General features: G+C 45.2%; 1 protein-coding gene across 2 annotated transcripts in view; it reads left to right on the top strand.

Annotated features, from left to right (window-relative positions):
- LOC124036563 (growth hormone receptor-like) overlaps positions 1-26,613 on the top strand; it is a 103,595-nt gene that overhangs the window by 33,291 nt on the left and 43,691 nt on the right. Inside the window, exons 1-2 of one of the 2 annotated variants that reach the window (XM_046351284.1) lie at positions 7,366-7,558; positions 10,691-10,808. In XM_046351284.1, coding sequence (XP_046207240.1) covers positions 10,712-10,808 — 97 coding nt within the window. In that variant the 5' untranslated portion in view covers positions 7,366-7,558; positions 10,691-10,711. Of the gene's footprint in view, positions 1-7,365; positions 7,559-10,690; positions 10,809-26,613 lie in introns of those variants that run through there. The other variant, XM_046351283.1, reaches the window with a different exon arrangement.

The following is a 26,613-nucleotide window of genomic DNA, read 5'->3' as shown; positions in this document are numbered from 1 at the left end:
AGTGGAATGACTTTGGCTTCCCTCCAGGCCTGAGGACAAACACCTTCATCTAGACTCAGATTAAATATATGACATAGTCACGATTGTTCGTTGTTGGCTTTTCCTGCCTAAGCTTGTCCACTGTGCCAATGAATGAATCATAAAAATAATTGGCAACATCATGGTTTTGTGATGAATAAGCCATCTGATTTGATGAAAGATGGAGTTGAATATGTCTTTCTGTCCATCATTTAATTTAAAGTACTTCCATCATTCTTTGTATCGTTGATCTTGGCTTCATAATACAGTTTATTCTTCCTTTTTGTTGAGTTAAGTCACATCATTTCTCAATTTGCAGTAAGTCAGCCAGTCGGATGTGCAGCCAGACTTATTAGCAAGTCCTTTAGCTCCATCTCTTTCATCCATACAGCTTTTCAATTCCTCATCAATCCATGGAACCGTAACTGTTCAAACAGTCAGTTTCTTAACACGTGCATGTTTATCAATAATTGGAAGAAGCAAATGCGTACATTCATAAAGTGCAGCATTTGTATGCTCCTTATTTATCACCTCAGACCAATAAATCTTTTTAACATTATCCAAATAAGAGTCACAGAAAAATATTTTGGATGATCTCTTATATACTATTTTAGGCCCAGCTTTTGGAACTCCACTATTTTGATCACTGCATCCAATGGGCATGGATACAGCTTTAGGACAAAGTTCTACAATATGAGTACAAATTTGATCAATACGTGTGGATGATCTTTTTCCTCTTGTAAATTCCCTGATAGGTTGATTTAGTTCCCCGAATCAGGCCTTCCGAGTAGTGCAGTGGTCTAAGGCACACATTGCAGTGCTAACTGTGCCACTAGTGATCCTGGTTCATGTCCAGGCTTTGTCGCAGCCAGCCACCCCCGGGAGACCCATGGGGAGGAACACAATTGGCCCAGCGTCGTCTGGGTAAGGGGAGTGTTTGGCCGGCAGGGATGTCCTTGTCCAATCTTGCTCTAGCGACTTCTGTGGCGGTTTGGCTGACACGGTCACCAGGTGTACAGTGTTTCCTCCAACACATTGGTGTGGCTGACTTCCGGTTTAAGCGGGCATTGTGTCAAGAAGCAGTACGGCTTGGTTGGGTTGTGTTTCGGAGGACACACAGCTCTCGACCTCTGAAGTCGGAAGTTTACATACACCTTAGCCAAATACATTTAAACTTAATTTTCACAATTCCTGACATTTAATGCTTGTAAAAGTTATCTGTTTTAGGTCAGTTAGGATCACCGCTTTATTTTAAGAATATGAAATGTCAGAATAATAGTAGAGAGAATAATTTATTTCAGCTTTTATTTCTTTCATCACATTCCCAGTGGGTCAGAAGTTTACATACACTCAATTAGTATTTGGTAGCATTGCCTTTAAATTGTCTAACTTGGTTCATACGTTTCAGGTAGCCTTCTACAAGCTTCCCACAATAAGCTGGGTGAATTTTGTCCCATTTACTCCTGACAGAGCTGGTGTAACTGAATCAGGTTTGTAGGCGTTCTTGCTCGCACACGCTTTTTCAGTTCTGCCCACAAATTTTCTATGGGATTGAGGTCAGGGCTTTGGATGACCACTCCAATACCTTGACTTTGTTGTCCTTAAGCCATTTTGCCACAACTTTAGAAGAATGCTTGGGGTCATTGTCCATTTGGAAGACCCATTTGCAACCAAGCTTTAACTTCCTGACTGATGTCTTGATGTTGCTTCAATATATCGACATCATTTTCCCTCCTCATGATGCCAACTATTTTGTGAAGTGCACCAGTCCCTCGTGCAGCAATGCAACCCCACAACATGATGCTGCCACCCCCGTGCTTCACGGTTGGGATGGTGTTCTTCGGCTTGCAAGCCTCTCCCTTTTTTCTCCAAACACAAATCAAATCAAATCAAATTGTATTTGTCACATACACATGTTTAGCAGATGTTAATGCGAGTGTAGCAAAATGCTTGTGCTTCTAGTTCCGACAATGCAGTAATAACCAACAAGTAATCTAACTAACAATTCCAAAACTACTGTCTTATACACAGTGTAAGGGGATAAAGAATATGTACATAAGGATATATGAATGAGTGATGGTACAGAGCAGCATAGGCAAGATACAGTAGATGGTATCGAGTACAGTATATACATATGAGATGAGTATGTAAACAAAGTGGCATAGTTAAAGTGGCTAGTGATACATGTATTACATAAGGATGCAGTCGATGATATAGAGTACAGTATATAGGTATGCATATGAGATGAATAATGTAGGGTAAGTAACATTATATAAGGTAGCATTGTTTAAAGTGGCTAGTGATATATTTACATCATTTCCCATCAATTCCCATTATTAAAGTGGCTGGAGTTGAGTCAGTGTCAGTGTGTTGGCAGCAGCCACTCAATGTTAGTGGTGGCTGTTTAACAGTCTGATGGCCTTGAGCTAGAAGTTGTTTTTCAGTCTCTCGGTCCCAGCTTTGATGCACCTGTACTGACCTCGCCTTCTGGATGATAGCGGGGTGAACAGGCAGTGGCTCGGGTGGTTGATGTCCTTGATGATCTTTATGGCCTTCCTGTAACATCGGGTGGTGTAGGTGTCCTGGAGGGCAGGTAGTTTGCCCCCGGTGATGCGTTGTGCAGACCTCACTACCCTCTGGAGAGCCTTACGGTTGTGGGCGGAGCAGTTGCCGTACCAGGCGGTGATACAGCCCGCCAGGATGCTCTCGATTGTGCATCTGTAGAAGTTTGTGAGTGCTTTTGGTGACAAGCCGAATTTCTTCAGCCTCCTGAGGTTGAAGAGGCGCTGCTGCGCCTTCTTCACGATGCTGTCAGTGTGAGTGGACCAATTCAGTTTGTCTGTGATGTGTATGCCGAGGAACTTAAAACTTGCTACCCTCTCCACTACTGTTCCATCGATGTGGATAGGGGGGTGTTCCCTCTGCTGTTTCCTGAAATCCACAATCATCTCCTTAGTTTTGTTGACGTTGAGTGTGAGGTTGTTTTCCTGACACCACACTCCGAGGGCCCTCACCTCCTCCCTGTAGGCCGTCTCGTCGTTGTTGGTAATCATTCCTACCACTGTTGTGTCGTCCGCAAACTTGATGATTGAGTTGGAGGCGTGTGTGGCTACGCAGTCGTGGGTGAACAGGGAGTACAGGAGAGGGCTCAGAACGCACACTTGTTGGGCCCCAGTGTTGAGGAACAGCGGGGTGGAGATGTTGTTGCCTACCCTCACCATCTGGGGGCGGCCCGTCAGGAAGTCCAGTACCCAATTGCACAGGGTCTCGAGCTTGATGACGAGTTTGGAGGGTACTATGGTGTTGAATGACGAGCTGTAGTCGATGAACAGCATTCTCAAATAGGTATTCCTCTTGTCCAGATGGGTTAGGGCAGTGTGCAGTGTGTTTGAGATTGCATCATCTGTGGACCTATTTGGGCGGTAAGCAAATTGGAGTGGGTCTAGGGTGTCAGCTAGGGTGGAGGTGATATGGTCCTTGACTAGTCTCTCAAAGCACTTCATGATGACGGAAGTGAGTGCTACGGGGCGGTAGTCGTTTAGCTCAGTTACCTTAGCTTTCTTGGGAACAGGAACAATGGTGGCCCTCTTGAAGCATGTGGGAACAGCAGACTGGTATAGGGATTGATTGAATATGTCCATAAACACACCGGCCAGCTGGTCTGCGCATGCTCTGAGGGCGCGGCTGGGGATGCCGTCTGGCCCTTCAGCCTGCGAGGGTTAACACGTTTAAATGTCTTACTCACCTCGGCTGCAGTGAAGGAGAGTCTGCATGTTTTCGTTGCAGGCCGTGTCAGTGGCACTGTATTGTCCTCAAAGCGCGCAAAAAAAGTTATTTAGTACAGCACTTTGAGATATCAGCTGATGTACGAAGGGCTATATAAATAAAATTTGATTGATTTAGTCTGCCTGGGAGCAAGACATCCTGGTCCATGACTTTGCTGGATTTCTTCTTGTAGTCCGTGATTGACTGTAGACCCTGCCACATGCCTCTTGTGTCTGAGCCGTTGAATTGAGATTCTACTTTGTCTCTGTACTGACGCTTAGCTTGTTTGATAGCCTTGCGGAGGGAATAGCTGCACTGTTTGTATTCGGTCATGTTACCAGTCACCTTGCCCTGATTAAAAGCAGTGGTTCGCGCTTTCAGTTTCACGCGAATGCTGCCATCAATCCACGGTTTCTGGTTAGGGAATGTTGACGATGGTCATTACGGCCAAACAATTCTGTTTTTGTTTCATCAGACCAGAGGACATTTCTCCAAAAAGTATGATCTTTGTCCCCATGTGCAGTTTATGGCAGTTTTGGAGCAGTGGCTTCTTCCTTGCTGAACGGCCTTTCAGGTTATGTCGATATTGGACTCGTTTTACTGTGGATATAGATACTTTTGTACATGTTTCCTCAAGCATCTCCACAAGGTCCTTTGCTGTTGTTCTGGGATTTATTTGCACTTTTTGCACCAAAGTACGTTCATCTCCTTCCTGAGCGGTAATGAAGGCTACGTGGTCCCATGGTGTTTATACTTGCGTACTACTGTCTGTAAACAATTGTTGGAAAAATTACTTGTGTCATGCAAAAAGTAGATGTCCTAACCGACTTGCCAAAACTATAGTTTGTTAACAAATTTGTGGAGTGGTTGAAGAACAAGTTTTAATGACTCCAACCTAAGTGTATGTAAACTTCCGACTTCATGTATATATATATATATATATATATACAGTGCCTTTCGAAAGTATTCGGCCCCCTTGAACTTTGCGACCTTTTGCCACATTTCAGGCTTCAAACATAAAGATATAAAACTGTATTTTTTGTGAAGAATCAACAACAAGGGGGACACAATCATGAAGTGGAACGACATTTATTGGATATTTCAAACTTTTTAACAAATCAAAAACTGAAAAATTGGGCGTGTAAAATTATTCAGCCCCCTTAAGTTAATACTTTGTAGCACCACCTTTTGCTGCGATTACAGCTGTAAGTCGCTTGGGGTATGTCTCTATCAGTTTTTCACATCGAGAGCCTGAGAGACTTTTTTCCCATTCCTCCTTCCGGTCACTGAGCTCGAGCTCAGTGAGGTTGGATGGAGAGCATTTGTGAACAGCAGTTTTCAGTTCTTTCCACAGATTCTCAATTGGATTCAGGTCTGGACTTTGACTTGGCCATTCTAACACCTGGATATGTTTATTTTTGAACCATTCCACTGTAGATTTTGCTTTATGTTTTGGATCATTGTCTTGTTGGAAGACAAATCTCCGTCCCAGTCTCAGGTCTTTAGCAGACTCCATCAGGTTTTCTTCCAGAATGGTCCTGTATTTGGCTCCATCCATCTTCCCATCAATTTTAACCATCTTCCCTGTCCCTGCTGAAGAAAAGCAGGCCCAAACCTTGATGCTGCCACCACCATGTTTGACAGTGGGGATGGTGTGTTCAGGGTGATGAGCTGTGTTGCTTTTACGCCAAACATAACGTTTTGTATTGTTGCCAAAAAGTTCAATTTTGGTTTCATCTGACCAGAGCACCTTCTTCCACATGTTTGGTGTGTCTCCCAGGTGGCTTGTGGCAAACTTTAAACGACACTTTTTATGGATATCTTTAAGAAATGGCTTTCTTCTTGCCACTCTTCCATAAAGGCCAGATTTGTGCAATATACGACTGATTGTTGTCCTATGGACAGAGTCTCCCACCTCAGCTGTAGATCTCTGCAGTTCATCCAGAGTGATCGTGGGCCTCTTGGCTGCATCTCTGATCAGTCTTCTCCTTGTATGAGCTGAAAGTTTAGAAGGACAGCCAGTTCTTGGTAGATTTGCAGTGGTCTGATACTCCTTCCATTTCAATATTATCGCTTGCACAGTGCTCCTTGGGATGTTTAAAGCTTGGGAAATCTTTTTGTATCCAAAACCTCTTCACAACAGTATCTCGGACCTGCCTGGTGTGTTCCTTGTTCTTCATGATGCTCTCTGCGCTTTTAACGGACCTCTGAGACTATCACAGTGCAGGTGCATTTATACAGAGACTTGATTACACACAGGTGGATTGTATTTATCATCATTAGTAATTTAGGTCAACATTGGATCATTCAGAGATCCTCACTGAACTTCTGGAGAGAGTTTGCTGCACTGAAAGTAAAGGGGCTGAATAATTTTGCACGCCCAATTTTTTATTTTTTATTTGTTAAAAAAGTTTGAAATATCCAATAAATGTCGTTCCACTTCATGATTGTGTCCCACTTGTTGTTGATTCTTCACAAACAAATACAGTTTTATATCTTTGTTTGAAGCCTGAAATGTGGCAAAAGGTCGCAAAATTCAAGGGGGACGAATACTTTCGCAAGGCACTGTATATATCTGTGTATGTATGTGTGTGTATATATGTATATATCTGTGTATATATATACTGTGTATATACTGTATGTGTCACGCCCTGACCATAGAGAGCCTTTTTATTCTCTATTTTGGTTTGGTCGGGGTGTGACTAGGGTGGGTAATCTAGGTTGTTTATTTCTATGTTGGCCTGGTATGGTTCCCAATCAGATGCAGCTGTTTAGCGTTGTCTCTGATTGGGGATCATATTTAGGCAGCCATTTCCCCACTGTGTTTTGTGGGATCTTGTTTATGTTTAATTGCCTGTGAGCACTCCATATCTTCATGTGTTGTTTGCTCTTTATTGTTTTTTGTGCTTTTCAGAAATTATAATATGTGGAACCCATATCACGCTGCGCTTTGGTACGAATGTTCTTACGACGACCGTGACAGAAGATCCCACCACACCAGGAACAAGCAGCATGCTCAGTAGGAGAAGGTATCCTGGGCTTGGGAGGAGATCAAGGACGAGAAGATATCCTGGACTTGGGAGGAAAGAATGGGAGGACACGAAAGCCTTCCTTGGAAGCAGACGCAAGGAGAGAAGAGAGGACAGCAACGACGACGGTGTTCACGGCCACAGAGAAAGCCCAAAAGACAGCCCCGATTTTGTTTTAGGGGGGAGCACACGGGGTGGTCGGGCCGAGAAGTGAACCAGAGCCAATCTGGGAGAAGATGGAGAAATTGGAGGAGAGAGAAATGAGAGAGTTGTGTTGGTGTCTGAGGCACGACATTCGCCCTAAGCAGCGTGTTATCAGTCTGATGCCACCTGTGTCAGCTGGGACTTTGCCCCCGCCCAGACAACGGGTCCAACCATGGAGCAGGGCTGGACGCCGTGCCTGGACTGAACATCGGGGCAGAGGAAGGCTCCGGCCTTGGAGCGGGACTGGACACCATGCCTGGACTGGGCATTGGCGCAGAGGAAGGCTCCGGCCTTGGGGCGGGACTGGACACCATGCCTGGACTGGGCATCGGCGCAGAGGAAGGCTCCGGCCTTGGAGCGGGACTGGACACCATGCCTGGACTGAGCATCGTCGCAGGAGGTTCCGGACCGTGGACCGTCGCAGGAGGTTCCGGACCGTGGACCATCGTAGGAGGTTGGAAGCGCTGGACTTGGGACCGTCGCCGGAAGCTCTGGACTGGGGACCTGAATTCGTTTCTAGTCATCTCTCCTCCTTCCTTCAGGTTTCTTCTTATTTTGGACTTTATATGGCGGTTGGCAACTAACTTTAGGTGGATTACCACCACCGACTGGAATGTGGACCTCAGTTAATCTTTCAATCACCCACCTGGGTATATGCTCCTAAAAACTGTTAGCAGTTGTTGTTATTCTTCAATAACACTGACCCCAAAGCAAATCAGGGGGAGAAAAACAGGTTTATTCAAAGAGAACAAATCATAGTTGTTATGCTGAGAAGTAGATGGTAGATGTTCATTCTTCCCTGTCCTCAATGATTCTCCACAGAACAAAAGACATGATGTAATTTTTAACCACCATCCCTAGCCTGTGGTTGACCAATTAGAATTTCTGGCAATAAAATTGGCCAATGGCCAAATAACAAGTATCCATAGTCAGGCTCAATGTATAGATTTTTCAGACCAATGAGATCTTGCCACATGTAGCTATGAGTTGTGGACTGAAATTCCTCCCATGTCTCTGAACCATTAATACTTAAAAACAACTATTTCCATTGATCATAATTCCCTATTACAGAAAAAAAACACTTTCTATTGATCGTTAATTCCCTCTTGACCTTTAGTCCTCTGTGTTGTGTATTTATTCTTCAAGGAGATGGCACATGGGTATCTACTCCTAAAAAACAATGAGGAGATGGCACATGGGTATCTGCTCCTAAAAACAATGAGGATATGGGAGAGGCTGTTCTTGCAGCGCGTTGAGCACCACAAATAGAATCCAGTACTATATTAGCGCCTGGCCACGCAGATGCTCGCAGACGCGCGTGTGCAGTGTGGGTGCAATGATTGAATAAAATGTATGTGTACATTTATTTTGCAACACTCTCGCACGCGAGCGATGTGGTCAGCATGTAAGAATACATATATTAAAATGGGCTATTTTCATCCCTTTCCTGGGTAACTTCTCAGAGATAGACATAATATGGAATTAACAAACAAATCAGTTGATGTGTGTGCGGGGGGGTTGAAACTATAAACCCATAGGCTTGGCTGTCTCATCTCTTCCAGGATTTTGAGAGGGAGGGTGGACAATGAGCCTGTCAGAGCAAATGTAAGCAATGTCCCCACACGCTCTGGCTGCTTTCATGGCCGGGGTAAGTTATTTTCTCTTCTGGCGCACAGCTTCAGGATAGTCCTGAAACAGCAACAGGGATCTAGACAGTCATAAAACCGGGACAATCTGCATTCCTAGCCACAAGAGCTAACTGCGTCGCGGGCTACTTTCAAACCCTCAAGAACTCAGCTGGCTTGATAGGCAGCTAACAGTGGTAGCTAGGCTAGCTGCTACACCAAGCAGCACATCAGACCCTTGATCGGCAGGATCCCTGGACAGATGGCAGAGTGTGGCCAACCCTGTCGCGGGATCCAAACTCAGAAGGTAGCTAGCTAGTAGCCAAACTTTTTCAGTAGAACACTTTTTCAGAGACTGCGAGCAGTGCGTTCCCCGAGGTGTGTGAGGTGCGAGAAGAAGGAATAGAGGGTGATAAACGTAGATGGTGAGAAAGAGGGAGCACAACTAAGTGGAAGGAAAGGAGTAATTGATTTTGGACTGAACCATTTTCTATGGCCAAACAAGTATCCCTTTTGCCAGATTCCTTACTTTTGAATCCCTGCCTTGTATATCTTGGCCTACTGGCCTGTAAACACACACGCAACAGATGGGCTTTGACTCTCAGGAAGTGGTTTGTTTATATTACAGATATGAGTGAGCTTCCATGCCCCGACAAATTGAGACTGTCCTGAGGGCAAAAGGGGGTGCAACTCAATATTAGGACCACACTGTTCCTAATGTTTTGTACACTCAGTGTATATATGATTGAGCTCCTAATGCTTCTCAATGGACAGATCATATGTAGGATAACATTTGATACTTCTCACAAATGCCATACAATACATAAAAACATTTCAAAACCAAATGTAGCATATATATAACCCATTCTCAACCTACTTTGCCTTGAAGCTGATACTTCAGGTCTTTTTCAGTCCAATAGGTTTGAATTTCTAGTCCTTCCTGTTCTGCCGGTCTCTGCATTGTTGTCACAGGTGGCTTTGTCATAAAACACATCTTGGCCAGGTCGTTTTTCTAACATGGCCAGGTCGTTTTTCAAACATGGCCAGGTCGTTATTAGATACTGTCATGAATACCCCACATGGATAAATAGAGATTTTAGTATCGGTAGGAATATTAGTCTCTAGTGTCTCCCCTAAGGCTTCTTGACCAGTCAGTCAGTCAGTCCCTTCTGGGTGGTAGCTTCGGACAAGGTTGTGGCAAGAAACACCTGTTATATCCACTTAGGGGTTACCAGAAGGTTCTGAAGACTTCTAGTTGACCCCAATCCAGTCAGATTTGGGAAGCAGTGCTCTAAATAGATGTTTGAAAGAGAGAGAGAGTGATAGAGACAGGGAAACAGAAAGAGAGGGGGGAGAGGGGGAGACAGACGGAGACAAAGGGAGAGAGACAGAGGTTGGCCTATATATAGGGTCTGGACTTGCCACATGTAGAATCTGTTCCCCTTGGTGAACCACAACCGTTTGTCAGTGTTGCTGTGTCACTACCACGCTGCCTTCATGAGAACTGCTATTTTAGTTTTAGGAGGATGGCACCGCACGGGACCACCTGGAACTGTAAAGGTTACAGTCAACAACTACTGTAGTCATATCGAATGGATGTTTGCTAAGTCACTAAGGATAGGCCATTGAAGGTCAGCTTAATTATACATTGGAGTGCGTTTGAAATACAAAATGTATTGCATTTACATTTTTGCTTGTCGCTATAGCAGGCATAAAATGAAATATGCCTCTTATATTAATGGACGCGCACGCACACACACTACAAACACATTGGGCAACATACAGTACCTTGTGCACAGTAGTGTGGAGCGTCTCTGTAGCTGCTTGGATGTTAATTATGTGCTGTCCGGGGTTAGGTTTCACATAGGCCAGCTGAAAATAAATGTCAGTCACAGTTTGTGCTTGCAGGGCAGATAAGAGTGGAGGGGGGGGGGGGGGGTAGGGAAAGGAAGAGAGTGCAGGGTAAAGAAGATAGTGGCTCAGTATTTCACACAGGGATGTCAGTGGGTAACATCGCTGACAATTGTCTGTTTCTCTCTCTCTCTCCAGCAAAGGAAAGCTCCCCCTGTCATGGCTGCTCCATCCTTCCTCCTCCTCTTCCCCCTGGGTTTGCTGTCTGCTGTGAGATCAGCCTCACTGATGGACCCTGGCTCTATGACATCATCAGGTAGACTGCTACACCCCGTACCTTTTCACACACCCGTTTGTCTCGTCATGTGATTGTCAGCACTGTAGAGAGAATGTGATGTTGATATGTATGACACTCCTACTGTATCTGATTCCACCTACGGTAACTGTCATTTATCTCTGACAACAATCATCTATCTCATAACACAATACTCCTTTTTTTCTAAATCGGATCTATTGCTCTTTTTAGTATCAAATCTTTAGCATGTGAACCGATACCCTTTCTTGTTCGATCCAATATTGCACAGTCCAGGGCATTTACACTTATCAAATCTTATATCAGACAACAGTTGCAGAGTCCTGTGTTTGCGCACATGGGAAAAGGTTGTTGGTTGAGCAAACGGCAGCCTTTCCTTTTTCAGCCAGTCCGACTGCACCAGATCAATAGTGAAGGTAAATAGATTGAACTGGGCTGTGACAAAGTCCAGGGACAGGCAGACAGGATGGGTTACATGTTGACCTAACACAGCTCCCTCCATACAGCCAAGGAAAACATGCATTTTATATACTGCACGTTTAGTAACCACTACTACAAAGGACAAATAATATGTCAAATGTAATAAGCTATAGATATCATGAGTAAAGAAAATGTGGAAGGGAGCCCTAATTGTTTTTCTCCAGTAACCATGTAAATGGTGTCTCTCCTGAGTGGTGCAATCTAAGGGAACAAAATTCAGGAATGTCATATTCATGGCCATATTCTGTTGCCACATCATTTGTGAAACTATGCTCCGAGTCTCTGAGTTCAGAACATGGCGTTATAGAGAGAGATAGCTGGACCCGGAGTTGAGCGATGTCCTTGCAATGCACTGGCTGCTGCTCAAATGGACTCTGTCCATTGTAAGTGGGTTAAAGTGAACAGCTCTGGGCCAACCTCTATTGTAGAAACTGTTCCCTCACATGATGTTTGGTCAATCTGTATGGAGTGATCTAGAATGTTTTGTCACTTACCATGAGCCTGTCTCCACTACTCTGGAATGTTTTTTAATTTGGTCTGGAGGACTCCAGTACATAATGTATCTCTCTGTGACCCTGTCTAACAGCACTCTCCATGGGGAGTCCTCAATCCTCTCCTCATCCTCTCTTCCTCGCCTCCTCCTCTACCCAGAGCTCAGTGGTCCATAGATTATAAGGGCATAAACCTGGAGCACTCCCTTATGGATTAAACTGTAAAAGTAATGGGTCGCTGTTGGCCTGCTGGTGAAGATTTAATGTTGGAACACGTCTTTGGCAGGAGTTGAGAACTCTCCCCTGAGTCATCACACAAGGATCTCTCTCCCCTCTCTCACATGAATACCTGGGTGGTGTGGCCTCTCCTCTCTCTCTCACATGAATACCTGGGTGGTGTGGCCTCTCCCCTCTCTCACATGAATACCTGGGTGGTGTTGCCTCGCTCGTCTCTCACATGAATACCTGGGTGGTGTGGCCTCTCCCCTCTCTCACATGAATACCTGGGTGGTGTGGCCTCTCCCCTCTCTCACATGAATACCTGGGTGGTGTGGCCTCTCCTCTCTCTCTCACATGAATACCTGGGTGGTGTGGCCTCTCCCCTCTCACATGAATACCTGGGTGGTGTGGCCTCTCCCCTCTCTCACATGAATACCTGGGTGGTGTTGCCTCGCTCGTCTCTCACATGAATACCTGGGTGGTGTGGCCTCTCTACTCTCACCTGAATACCTGGGTGGTGTGGCCTCTCCCCTCTCTCACATGAATACCTGGGTAGTGTTGCCTCGCTCGTCTCTCACATGAATACCTGGGTGGTGTGGCCTCTCCCCTCTCTCACATGTAAACCTGGGTGGTGTGGTCTCGCTCGTCTCTCACATGAATACCTGGGTGGTGTGGCCTCGCCCTTCTCTCACCTGAATACCTAGGTGGTGTGGCCTCTCTCCTCTCACATTAACATCTGGGTGGTGTGGCCTCGCTCCTCTCACATTAACACCTGGGTGGTGTGGCCTCACCCCTCTCTCACATTAACACCTGGGTGGTGTGGCCTCTCTCCTCTCACATTAACATCTGGGTGGTGTGGCCTCGCTCCTCTCACATTAACACGTGGGTATTGTGGCCTCACCCCTCTCTCACATTAACACCTGGGTGGTGTGGCCTCACCCCTCTCTCACATTAACACCTGGGTGGTGTGGCCTCACCCCTCTCTCACATTAACATCTGGGTGGTGTGGCCTCGCTCCTCTCACATTAACACCTGGGTGGTGTGGTCTCACCCCTCTCTCACATTAACACCTGGGTGGTGTGGCCTCACCCCTCTCTCACATTAACACCTGGGTGGTGTGGCCTCTCTCCTCTCACATTAACATCTGGGTGGTGTGGCCTCGCTCCTCTCACATTAACATCTGGGTGGTGTGGCCTCTCCTCTCTGAAACTAAGCCTCACTTTGTTCCTGGACTTCTAGAAGGTCAGAGTGGGTATCAATAAGGTTCATACAGGTGACAAAAGCATGTAGAACATATCATTTTAATAATTTCAAAAGTTGGCTAAATAAAAAAGCAATGGCAATAATAATGCCTACTAAAGTAGTTTTTATTAGTGAGCTTTCTCTGGTTTTGTGTTTGTGATATGTGTTACTGAATTTGTGGGTAGCTAAAATTATACACAAATAGTTTGATTCTAGTGTCTGTCTTTCCCCGGGGGTCTTTAGTTCACCTGGCAATAGGCTGTTCCCAAAAACTGCTGCAAACACTTATCGCTTCCAGTTTACATAAATTTCTGATAACTACAGTGCCTTGCGAAAGTATTCGGCCCCCTTGAACTTTGCGACCTTTTGCCACATTTCAGGCTTCAAACATAAAGATATAAAACTGTATTTTTTGTGAAGAATCAACAACAAGTGGGACACAATCATGAAGTGGAACGACATTTATTGGATATTTCAAACTTTTTTAACATGTCAAAAACTGAAAAATTGGGCGTGCAAAATTATTCAGCCCCTTTACTTTCAGTGCAGCAAACTCTCTCCAGAAGTTCAGTGAGGATCTCTGAATGATCCAATGTTGACCTAAATGACTAATGTTGATAAATACAATCCACCTGTGTGTAATCAAGTCTCTGTATAAATGCACCTGCACTGTGATAGTCTCAGAGGTCCGTTAAAAGCGCAGAGAGCATCATGAAGAACAAGGAACACAAATCAAAAACTGAAAAATTGTGCGTGCAAAATTATTCAGCCCCCTTAAGTTAATACTTTGTAGCGCCACCTTTTGCTGCGATTACAGCTGTAAGTCGCTTGGGATATGTCTCTATCAGTTTTGCACATCAAGAGACTGAATTTTTTTTCCCATTCCTACTTGAAAAACAGCTCGAGCTCAGTGAGGTTGGATGGAGAGCATTTGTGAACAGCAGTTTTCAGTTCTTTCCACAGATTTTCGATTGGATTGGACTGGACTTTGACTTGGCCATTCTAACACCTGGATATGTTTATTTTTTAACCATTCCATTGTAGATTTTGCTTTATGTTTTGGATCATTGTCTTGTTGGAAGACAAATCTCCGTCCCAGTCTCAGGTCTTTTGCAGACTCCATCAGGTTTTCTTCCAGAATGGTCCTGTATTTTGCTCCATCCATCTTCCCATCAATTTTAACCATCTTCCCTGTCCCTGCTGAAGAAAAGCAGGCCCAAACCATGATGCTGCCACCACCATGTTTGACAGTGGGGATGGTGTGTTCAGGGTGATGAGCTGTGTTGCTTTTACGCCAAACATAACGTTTTGCATTGTTGCCAAAAAGTTCAATTTTGGTTTCATCTGACCAGAGCACCTTCTTCCACATGTTTGGTGTGTCTCCCAGGTGGCTTGTGGCAAACTTTAAATGACACTTTTTATGGATATCTTTAAGAAATAGCTTTCTTCTTGCCACTCTTCCATAAAGGCCAGATTTGTGCAATATACGACTGATTGTTGTCCTATGGACAGAGTCTCCCACCTCAGCTGTAGATCTCTGCAGTTCATCCAGAGTGATCATGGGCCTCTTGGCTGCATCTCTGATCAGTCTTCTTCTTGTATGAGCTGAAAGTTTAGAGGGACGGCCAGGTCTTGGTAGATTTGCAGTGGTCTGATACTCCTTCCATTTCAATATTATCGCTTGCACATTGCTGCTTGGGAAATCTTTTTCTATCCAAATCCGGCTTTAAACTTCTTCACAACAGTATCTCGGACCTGCCTGGTGTGTTCCTTGTTCTTCATGATGCTCTCTGCGCTTTTAACGGACCTCTGAGACTATCACAGTGCAGGTGCATTTATACAGAGACTTGATTACACACAGGTGGATTGTATTTATCAACATTAGTCATTTAGGTCAACATTGGATCATTCAGAGATCCTCACTGAACTTCTGGAGAGAGTTTGCTGCACTGAAAGTAAAGGGGCTGAATAATTTTGCACGCCCAATTTTTCAGTTTTTGACATGTTAAAAAGTTTGAAATATCCAATAAATGTCGTTCCACTTCATGATTGTGTCCCACTTGTTGTTGATTCTTCACAAAAAAAATACAGTTTTATATCTTTATGTTTGAAGCCTGAAATGTGGCAAAAGGTCACAAAGTTCAAGGGGGCCGAATACTTTCGCAAGGCACTGTATTTAGATAACGACTGGCCATCATATGTGTCCAAAATTCCACCATATTCCCTATGAAGTGCACTACTTTTGAACAGAGCCCTATGGGGAATAGGGTGTCATTTGGGATGTAGTCAGACGCTGAGCAGTCTCCGGGAACCACAGAGTTCCATGTTCATTTGATTGGTTGTCAATGAAGGCAGTGCTAAGGAGATGATTGTGGACTTCAGGAAACAGCAGAGGGAGCACCCCCCCCATCCACATCTAAGGGACAGCAGTGGAGAAGGTGGAAAGTTTTAAGTTCCTCGGCGTACACCTCACAGACAAACTGAAATGGTCCACCCACACAGACAGTGTGGTGAAGAAGGTGCAACAGCACCTCTTCAACCTCAGGAGGCTGAAGAAAATTGGCTTGTCACCTAAAAACCCTGACAAACTTTTACAGATGCACAGTCAAGACCATCCTGTCGGGCTGTATCACAGCCTGGTACGGTAACTGTACCGCCCTTAACCACAACGCTCTCCAGAGGGTGGTGAGGTCTGCACAACGCATCACCGGGAGCAAACTACCTGCCCTCCAGGACACCTACAGCACTCAACGTCACAGGAAGGCCAAAAAGATCATCAAGGACAGCAAACACCCAAGCAACTTTCTGTTCATACCGCTAACATCCAGAAGGCGAGGTCAGTACAGGTGCATCAAAGCTGGGACCGAGAGACTGAAAAACAGCTTCTACCTCAAGGCCATCAGACTGTTAAACAGCCATCACTAACATAGAGAGGCTGCTGCCTGCATTGAGAACAAATCACTGGCCACTTTAATAAATGGATCACTAGTCACTTTAAATAATGCCACTTTAATAATGTTTACATATCTTACATTACTCATATCATATGTATATACTATATTTTATGCCATCTATTGCATCTTGCCTATGCCGCTCGGCCATCGCTCATCCATATATTCATATGCACATATTCTCATTCAGCCCTTTAGATTTGTGTGTATTAGGTAGTTGTTAGGGAATTGTTAGATTACTTTTAGACATTACTGTACTGTCGGAAGTAGAAGCACAAGCATTTCGCTACACTCACATTAACATCTGCTAACCATGTGTATGTGACCAATAACATCTGCTAACCATGTGTATGTGACCAATAACATCTGCTAACCATGTGGATGTAACCAATAACATCTGCTAACCATGTGTATGTGACCATTAACATCTGCTAACCATGTATGTGACCAATAACATCTGCTAACCATGTGTATGTGACCAATAACATCTGCTAACCATGTGTATGTGACCATTAACATCTGCTAACCATGTGTATGTGACCAATAACATCTGCTAACCATGTGTATGTGACCATTAACATCTGCTAACCATGTGTATGTGACCAATAACATCTGCTAACCATGTGTATGTGACCATTAACATCTGCTACCCATGTGTATGTGACCATTAACATCTGCTAACTATGTGTATGTGACCAATAACATCATGATAATAAATGACAAAACATGACAGTACCCCCCACTCACCGAGCGCCTCTGGGAGAGGGAGCTAACCATGTGTATGTGACCATTAACATCTGCTAACCATGTGTATGTTTATTTATTTATTTTATTTCACCTTTATTTAACCAGGTAGGCTAGTTGAGAACAGGTTCTCATTTGCAACGGCGACCTGGCCAAGATAAAGCATGGCAGTGTGAACAGACAACACAGAGTTACACATGGTGTAAACAATTAACAAGTCAATAACACAGAGAAAAAAAAGGGGAGTCTATATACAATGTGTGCAAAAGGCATGAGGAGGTAGGCGAATAATTACAATATTGCAGATTAACACTGGAGTGATAAATGATCAGATGATCATGTACAGGTAGAGATATTGGTGTGCAAAAGAGCAGAAAAGTAAATAAATAAAAACTGTGGGGATGAGGTAGGTGAAAATGGGTGTGCTATTTACCAATAGATTATGTACAGCTGCAGCGATCGGTTAGCTGCTCAGCTAGCTGATGTTTGAAGTTGGTGAGGGAGATAAAAGTCTCCACCTTCAGCGATTCAGCAAGCTGGGATGAGAACAGTGCAATTCGTTCCAGTCACAGGCAGCAGAGTACTGGAACGAAAGGCGGCCGAATGAGGTGTTGGCTTTAGGGATGATCAATGAGATACACCTGCTGGAGCGCGTGCTACGGATGGGTGTTGCCATCGTGACCAGTGAGCTGAGATAAGGCGGAGCTTTGCCTAGCATGGCCTTGTAGATGACCTGAAGCCAGTGGGTCTGGCGACAAATATGTAGCGAGGGCCAGCCGACTAGAGCATACAAGTCGCAGTGGTGGGTAGTGACCATTAACATCTGCTAACCATGTGTATGTGACCAATAACATCTGCTAACCATGTGTATGTGACCAATAACATCTGCTAACCATGTGTATGTGACCAATAACATCTGCTAACCATGTGTATGTGACCATTAACATCTGCTAACCATGTGTGTGACCAATAACATCTGCTAACCATGTGTATGTGACCATTAACATCTGCTAACCATGTGTATGTGACCAATAACATCTGCTAACCATGTGTATGTGACCAATAACATCTGCTAACCATGTGTATGTGACCATTAACATCTGCTAACCATGTGTATGTGACCAATAACATCTGCTAACCATGTGTATGTGACCATTAACATCTGCTAACCATGTGTATGTGACCAATAACATCTGCTAACCATGTGTATGTGACCAATAACATCTGCTAACCATGTGTATGTGACCATTAACATCTGCTAACCATGTGTATGTGACCAATAACATATGCTAACCATGTGTATGTGACCAATAACATCCGCTAACCATGTGTATGTGACCATTAACATCTGCTAACCATGTGTATGTGACCAATAACATCTGCTAACCATGTGTATGTGACCATTAACATCTGCTAACCATGTGTATGTGACCATTAACATCTGCTAACCATGTGTATGTGACCAATAACATCTGCTAACCATGTGTATGTGACCATTAACATCTGCTAACCATGTGTATGTGACCAATAACATCTGCTAACCATGTGTATGTGACCAATAACATCTGCTAACCATGTGTATGTGATTTGGAACTGGCCCAGTCTTCCTCAACAACGGTGAAACATCTTCCTCCTTTCTCCGCCTCTCTCTGCCTCTCTCATTCTCTCTCATTCTCTCTCCTCTCTTATTCACTCCACTATTTCCTCTACCTCTTCTATCTAAACGCCCCTGAAACTCTCAGCGTGTCTCTAGTTCCGTCATAGTTTCTACCCCAACCTGTTTTAGTATTTCTACTCTTTACATATATTTACCAGATGTGCCTCTGAAATGCAAGTTCTGTTGGGCCTTCCTAGAAATCTTTAGCTACATGTTTTTTCACCAGTGGGCAGACCGCATAACAAGTAGAAAATATGCTTTTGGAGACGCTCCCTGTGTTTAGGGCCAGACCAGGGTGATTAGTGTGTGAGTGTGTGCCTATGTGCGTGCATCTGACTGTCTGGACCCTGCGTACCTATTGATCCTGTTGTGCTGATTTTGAGGCTCTTGCTATTTAGCCATGCAGGCAGAAACAAGCGGTGACTGCACAGCGTTTGGTACGCCTTGCCACACACACACACACACACACACACACACACACACACACACACACACACACACACACACACACACACACACACACACACACACACACACACACACACACACACACACACACACACATACACAAAACACACACACACACACACACACACACACATGCACTACAATTTCAGAGCCCTCAGTCTGAGCCCTACAAAGAGCAGTACTGGGTTGTGTTTACGGTTTGTAGCAGGGCTTGGCCAAGTTAAGTAGAGACAGGGCCCAACGATACAGCCAAGTTAAGGAGAGAAAAGTACCCACCGATACAGCCAAGTTAAGTAGAGGCAGGGCCCAACTATACAGCCAAGTTAAGGAGAGAAAAGGGCCCAACGATACAGCCAAGTTAAGGAGAGAAAAGGGCCCAACGATACAGCCAAGTTAAGTAGAGAAAAGAGCCCAACGATACAGCCAAGTTAAGTAGAGGCGGGGCCCAACTATACAGCCAAGTTAAGTAGAGGCAGGGCCCAACTATACAGCCAAGTTAAGTAGAGGCAGGGCCCAACTATACAGCCAAGTTGTAATAATAATAATAATATATGCCATTTAGCAGACGCTTTTATCCAAAGCGACTTACAGTCATGTGTGCATACATTCTACGTATGGGTGGTCCCGGGAATCGAACCCACTACCCTGGCGTTACAAGCGCCATGCTCTACCAACTGAGCTACAGAAGTTAAGTAGAGGCAGGGCCCAACGATACAGCCAAGTTAAGTAGAGGCAGGGCCCAACGATACAGCCAAGTTGAGTAGAGGCAGGGCCCAACGATACAGCCAAGTTAAGTAGAGAAAAGGGCCCAACTATACAGCCAAGTTAAGTAGAGGCAGGGCCCAACTATACAGCCAAGTTAAGGAGAGAAAAGGGCGCCACTATACAGTCAAGTTAAGTAGACGCAGGGCCCAATGATACAGCCAAGTTAAGGAGAGAAAAGGGCCCAACGATACAGCCAAGTTAAGTAGAGGCAGGGCCCAACTATACAGCCAAGTTAAGGAGAGAAAAGGGCGCCACTATACAGTCAAGTTAAGTAGACGCAGGGCCCAATGATACAGCCAAGTTAAGGAGAGAAAAGGGCCCAACGATACAGCCAAGTTAAGTAGAGGCAGGGCCCAACTATACAGCCAAGTTAAGTAGAGGCAGGTACCAACGATACAGCCAAGTTAAGGAGAGAAAAGGGCCCAACGATACAGCCAAGTTAAGTAGAGGCAGGGCCCAACTATACAGCCAAGTTAAGGAGAGAAAACACAACGATACAGCCAAGTTAAGTAGAGAAAAGGGCCCAACTATACAGCCAAGTTAAGGAGAGAAAAGGGTGCAACTATACAGCCAAGTTAAGGAGAGAAAAGGGCCCAACGATACAGCCAAGTTAAGTAGAGGCAGGGCCCAACGATACAGCCAAGTTAAGTAGAGAAAAGAGCCCAACGATACAGCCAAGTTAACAGAGGCGGGGCCCAACTATACAGCCAAGTTAAGTAGAGGCAGGGCCCAACTATACAGCCAAGTTAAGTAGAGGCAGGGCCCAACTATACAGCCAAGTTGTAATAATAATAATAATATATGCCATTTAGCAGACGCTTTTATCCAAAGCGACTTACAGTCATGTGTGCATACATTCTACGTATGGGTGGTCCCGGGAATCGAATCCACTACCCTGGCGTTACAAGCGCCATGCTCTACCAACTGAGCTACAGAAGTTAAGTAGAGGCAGGGCCCAACGATACAGCCAAGTTGAGTAGAGGCAGGGCCCAACGATACAGCCAAGTTAAGTAGAGAAAAGGGCCCAACGATACAGCCAAGTTAAGTAGAGGCAGGGCCCAACTATACAGCCAAGTTAAGGAGAGAAAAGGGCGCCACTATACAGTCAAGTTAAGTAGACGCAGGGCCCAATGATACAGCCAAGTTAAGGAGAGAAAAGGGCCCAACGATACAGCCAAGTTAAGTAGAGGCAGGGCCCAACTATACAGCCAAGTTAAGTAGAGGCAGGTACCAACGATACAGCCAAGTTAAGGAGAGAAAAGGGCCCAACGATACAGCCAAGTTAAGTAGAGGCAGGGCCCAACTATACAGCCAAGTTAAGGAGAGAAAACTGTGGGGATGAGGTAGGCGAAAAACGATACAGCCAAGTTAAGTAGAGAAAAGGGCCCAACTATACAGCCAAGTTAAGGAGAGAAAAGGGTGCAACTATACAGCCAAGTTAAGGAGAGAAAAGGGCCCAACGATACAGCCAAGTTAAGTAGAGGCAGGGCCCAACGATACATCCAAGTTAAGGAGAGGCAGGGCCCAACTATACAGCCAAGTTAAGGAGAGGCAGGGCCAACTATACAGCCAAGTTAAGGAGAGGCAGGGCCCAACTATACAGCCAAGTTAAGGAGAGGCAGGGCCAACTATACAGCCAAGTTAAGGAGAGGCAGGGCCCAAGGATACAGCCAAGTTAAGGAGAGAAAAGGGCCCAACTATACAGCCAAGTTAAGTAGAGAAAAGGGCCTAACGATACAGCAGAGTTACGGAGAGAAAAGGGCCCAACGATACAGCAGAGTTACGGAGAGAAAAGGGCCCAACGATACAGCAGAGTTAAGGAGAGAAAAGGGCCCAACGTTACAGCAGAGTTACGGAGAGAAAAGGGCCCAACGATACAGCAGAGTTACGGAGAGAAAAGGGCCCAACGATACAGCAGAGTTAAGGAGAGAAAAGGGCCCAACGATACAGCAGAGTTAAGGAGAGAAAAGGGCCCAACGTTACAGCAGAGTTAAGGAGAGAAAAGGGCCCAACGATACAGCAGAGTTAAGGAGAGAAAAGGGCCCAACGTTACAGTAGAGTTACGGAGAGAAAAGGGCCCAACGATACAGCAGAGTTAAGGAGAGAAAAGGGCCCAACGATACAGCAGAGTTAAGGAGAGAAAAGGGACCAACGTTACAGCAGAGTTAAGGAGAGAAAAGGGCCCAACGATACAGCAGAGTTACGGAGAGAAAAGGGCCCAACGATACAGCAGAGTTAAGGAGAGAAAAGGGCCCAATGATACAGCCAAGTTAAGTAGAGAAAATGGCCCAACGATACAGCCAAGTTAAGTAGAGAAAATGGCCCAACGATACAGTCAAGTTAAGGAGAGACAGGGCCCAACGATACAGTCAAGTTAAGGAGAGAAAAGGGCAACACAATACAGTCAAGTTAAGGAGAGAAAAGGGCCCAACGATACAGCCAAGTTAAGTAGAGAAAAGGGCCCAACGATACATCCAAGTTAACGATACAGCCAAGTTAAGTAGAGGCAGGACCCAACAATACAGCCAAGTTAAGTAGAGGCAGGGCCCAACGATACAGCCAAGTTAAGTAGAGAAAAGGGCCCAACTATACAGCCAAGTTAAGTAGAGGCAGGGCCCAACTATACAGCCAAGTTAAGGAGAGAAAAGGGCGCCACTATACAGTCAAGTTACCTATTGATCCTGTTGTGCTGAAGTAGACGCAGGGCCCAATGATACAGCCAAGTTAAGGAGAGAAAAGGGCCCAACGATACAGCCAAGTTAAGTAGAGGCAGGGCCCAACTATACAGCCAAGTTAAGTAGAGGCAGGTACCAACGATACAGCCAAGTTAAGGAGAGAAAAGGGCCCAACGATACAGCCAAGTTAAGTAGAGGCAGGGCCCAACTATACAGCCAAGTTAAGGAGAGAAAACGGCGCAACGATACAGCCAAGTTAAGTAGAGAAAAGGGCCCAACTATACAGCCAAGTTAAGGAGAGAAAAGGGTGCAACTATACAGCCAAGTTAAGGAGAGAAAAGGGCCCAACGATACAGCCAAGTTAAGTAGAGGCAGGGCCCAACGATACAGCCAAGTTAAGTAGAGAAAAGAGCCCAACGATACAGCCAAGTTAAGTAGAGGCGGGGCCCAACTATACAGCCAAGTTAAGTAGAGGCAGGGCCCAACTATACAGCCAAGTTAAGTAGAGGCAGGGCCCAACTATACAGCCAAGTTGTAATAATAATAATAATATATGCCATTTAGCAGACGCTTTTATCCAAAGCGACTTACAGTCATGTGTGCATACATTCTACGTATGGGTGGTCCCGGGAATCGAATCCACTACCCTGGCGTTACAAGCGCCATGCTCTACCAACTGAGCTACAGAAGTTAAGTAGAGGCAGGGCCCAACGATACAGCCAAGTTAAGTAGAGGCAGGGCCCAACGATACAGCCAAGTTGAGTAGAGGCAGGGCCCAACGATACAGCCAAGTTAAGTAGAGAAAAGGGCCCAACTATACAGCCAAGTTAAGTAGAGGCAGGGCCCAACTATACAGCCAAGTTAAGGAGAGAAAAGGGCGCCACTATACAGTCAAGTTAAGTAGACGCAGGGCCCAATGATACAGCCAAGTTAAGGAGAGAAAAGGGCCCAACGATACAGCCAAGTTAAGTAGAGGCAGGGCCCAACTATACAGCCAAGTTAAGGAGAGAAAAGGGCGCCACTATACAGTCAAGTTAAGTAGACGCAGGGCCCAATGATACAGCCAAGTTAAGGAGAGAAAAGGGCCCAACGATACAGCCAAGTTAAGTAGAGGCAGGGCCCAACTATACAGCCAAGTTAAGTAGAGGCAGGTACCAACGATACAGCCAAGTTAAGGAGAGAAAAGGGCCCAACGATACAGCCAAGTTAAGTAGAGGCAGGGCCCAACTATACAGCCAAGTTAAGGAGAGAAAACGGCGCAACGATACAGCCAAGTTAAGTAGAGAAAAGGGCCCAACTATACAGCCAAGTTAAGGAGAGAAAAGGGTGCAACTATACAGCCAAGTTAAGGAGAGAAAAGGGCCCAACGATACAGCCAAGTTAAGTAGAGGCAGGGCCCAACGATACATCCAAGTTAAGGAGAGGCAGGGCCCAACTATACAGCCAAGTTAAGGAGAGGCAGGGCCAACTATACAGCCAAGTTAAGGAGAGGCAGGGCCCAACTATACAGCCAAGTTAAGGAGAGGCAGGGCCAACTATACAGCCAAGTTAAGGAGAGGCAGGGCCCAAGGATACAGCCAAGTTAAGGAGAGAAAAGGGCCCAACTATACAGCCAAGTTAAGTAGAGAAAAGGGCCTAACGATACAGCAGAGTTACGGAGAGAAAAGGGCCCAACGATACAGCAGAGTTACGGAGAGAAAAGGGCCCAACGATACAGCAGAGTTAAGGAGAGAAAAGGGCCCAACGTTACAGCAGAGTTACGGAGAGAAAAGGGCCCAACGATACAGCAGAGTTACGGAGAGAAAAGGGCCCAACGATACAGCAGAGTTAAGGAGAGAAAAGGGCCCAACGATACAGCAGAGTTAAGGAGAGAAAAGGGCCCAACGTTACAGCAGAGTTAAGGAGAGAAAAGGGCCCAACGATACAGCAGAGTTAAGGAGAGAAAAGGGCCCAACGTTACAGTAGAGTTACGGAGAGAAAAGGGCCCAACGATACAGCAGAGTTAAGGAGAGAAAAGGGCCCAACGATACAGCAGAGTTAAGGAGAGAAAAGGGACCAACGTTACAGCAGAGTTAAGGAGAGAAAAGGGCCCAACGATACAGCAGAGTTACGGAGAGAAAAGGGCCCAACGATACAGCAGAGTTAAGGAGAGAAAAGGGCCCAATGATACAGCCAAGTTAAGTAGAGAAAATGGCCCAACGATACAGCCAAGTTAAGTAGAGAAAATGGCCCAACGATACAGTCAAGTTAAGGAGAGACAGGGCCCAACGATACAGTCAAGTTAAGGAGAGAAAAGGGCAACACAATACAGTCAAGTTAAGGAGAGAAAAGGGCCCAACGATACAGCCAAGTTAAGTAGAGAAAAGGGCCCAACGATACATCCAAGTTAACGATACAGCCAAGTTAAGTAGAGGCAGGACCCAACAATACAGCCAAGTTAAGTAGAGGCAGGGCCCAACTATACAGCCAAGTTAAGTAGAGGCAGGGCCCAACGATACATCCAAGTTAAGGAGAGAAAAGGGCCCAACGATACAGCCAAGTTAAGTAGAGGCAGGGCCCAACGATACATCCAAGTTAAGTAGAGAAAAGGGCCCAACGATACAGCCAAGTTAAGTACAGAAAAGGGCCCAACGATACAGCCAAGTTAAGTAGAGAAAAGGGCCCAACGATAGAGCCAAGTTAAGGAGAGAAAGGGGCCCAATGATGTAGACAAGTTAAGTAGAAACAGGGCCCAACGATACAGCCAAGTTAAGGAGAGACAGGGCCCAACGATACAGCCAAGTTAAGGAGAGACAGGGCCCAACGATACAGACAAGTTAAGGAGAGACAGGGCCCAACGATATAGACAAGTTAATGAGAGACAGGGCCCAACAATACAGACAAGGATTTATGGGAAAGAATAGAAGGAGAACCAGGGAAGAACTTTCAAGGGGTGAGGGATGGAGGGTATGAGGGATGTTAAGATGATACATTTCCAATTTGTGCATCCACCATGGCTCTCCACCTCACTCTCTTCTGTATGAGGGCTTTGGCCTCTTGCCAGGAGATCCCAGCTTTGTTCAGTTCTCGTAGTGTTCTTGGCACAACATTCAAACATCTGGCAGATATTAGCCTGGAGAAACCATACAATGCTCAGGCCTTATTCCATGTTCCAGGTAGAAACATACTCTATAAGGAGGCCAGTAACAGAACAAAATGATGTGAGAATATTTTATGTTGGCTAAAAGCCCCCAGTGAAAACTAGGCTAGAACCACCTCAGTCAGTCCGTGTGAGAGACCAGCGACTAATCTTAACAAAGCAATCCAATGCCAAAGCAGTGTGCGCGTGTCTGTTGAGAAGGGTAACTGTAACCCGACCGACTCATCTATATTTACTCTCAGCCATTCTTAATATGACATAACCAAGCTAATGCTGTGGTTGGGAGGTTATTACAGGAGATGAACATTATCTTGGGCTAATAAATGACTGGATCCTGGCTAATCTGTCTGGGACTGTGAGTGGACCCCGGCAAACTATGGTTATCACACTTCAAAGTACAATGGGGATGATGGTCTTAAGGCTCAACTCAATCTAACCCACATAGAACTATTGTTGGTATTTTCTTTAACTCTTATTTTACAAGGTAAATTAACTGAGAACACATTCTCATTTGCAGCAATGATCTGGGGGATAGTTACAGGGGAGAGGAGGGGGGGTGAATGAATCAATTGGAAGCTATTAACTGAGTAGTTATTTTTCCTATGGCCATATTCATTCACTAAATGGTTTAATGTACTTTAAAAACGAACAACTCCTGCTACTTTCATTTCACAGGTTTGCTTCCGGTCTGTTTTCAGAATAAGACGTTTTGGTGTGCAGACAGTAGTTTGTGAATATGGACTAGCACGGTGTAAACATGGACAAGTTGAATAGGTTTTCAACCTTAGATAGAGCTCCAGTTAACTTTTATAGGGGATTCTCTTTGTTTCTTAGAGGTGTGTTGAAGTTGTCTTTGTAGATCTGAACACAGGGGTTTGGTTTGTTATGGACGTGTGTGTGTGTGTGTGTGTGTGTGTGTGTGTGTGTGTGTGTGTGTGTGTGTGTGTGTGTGTGTGTGTGTGTGTGTGTGTGTGTGT

The sequence above is a fragment of the Oncorhynchus gorbuscha genome, linkage group LG05 (assembly GCF_021184085.1).
Source record: "Oncorhynchus gorbuscha isolate QuinsamMale2020 ecotype Even-year linkage group LG05, OgorEven_v1.0, whole genome shotgun sequence".
NCBI classification, from domain to species: Eukaryota; Metazoa; Chordata; class Actinopteri; order Salmoniformes; family Salmonidae; genus Oncorhynchus; species Oncorhynchus gorbuscha.
This window is presented reverse-complemented; position numbering and strand designations above follow the sequence as displayed.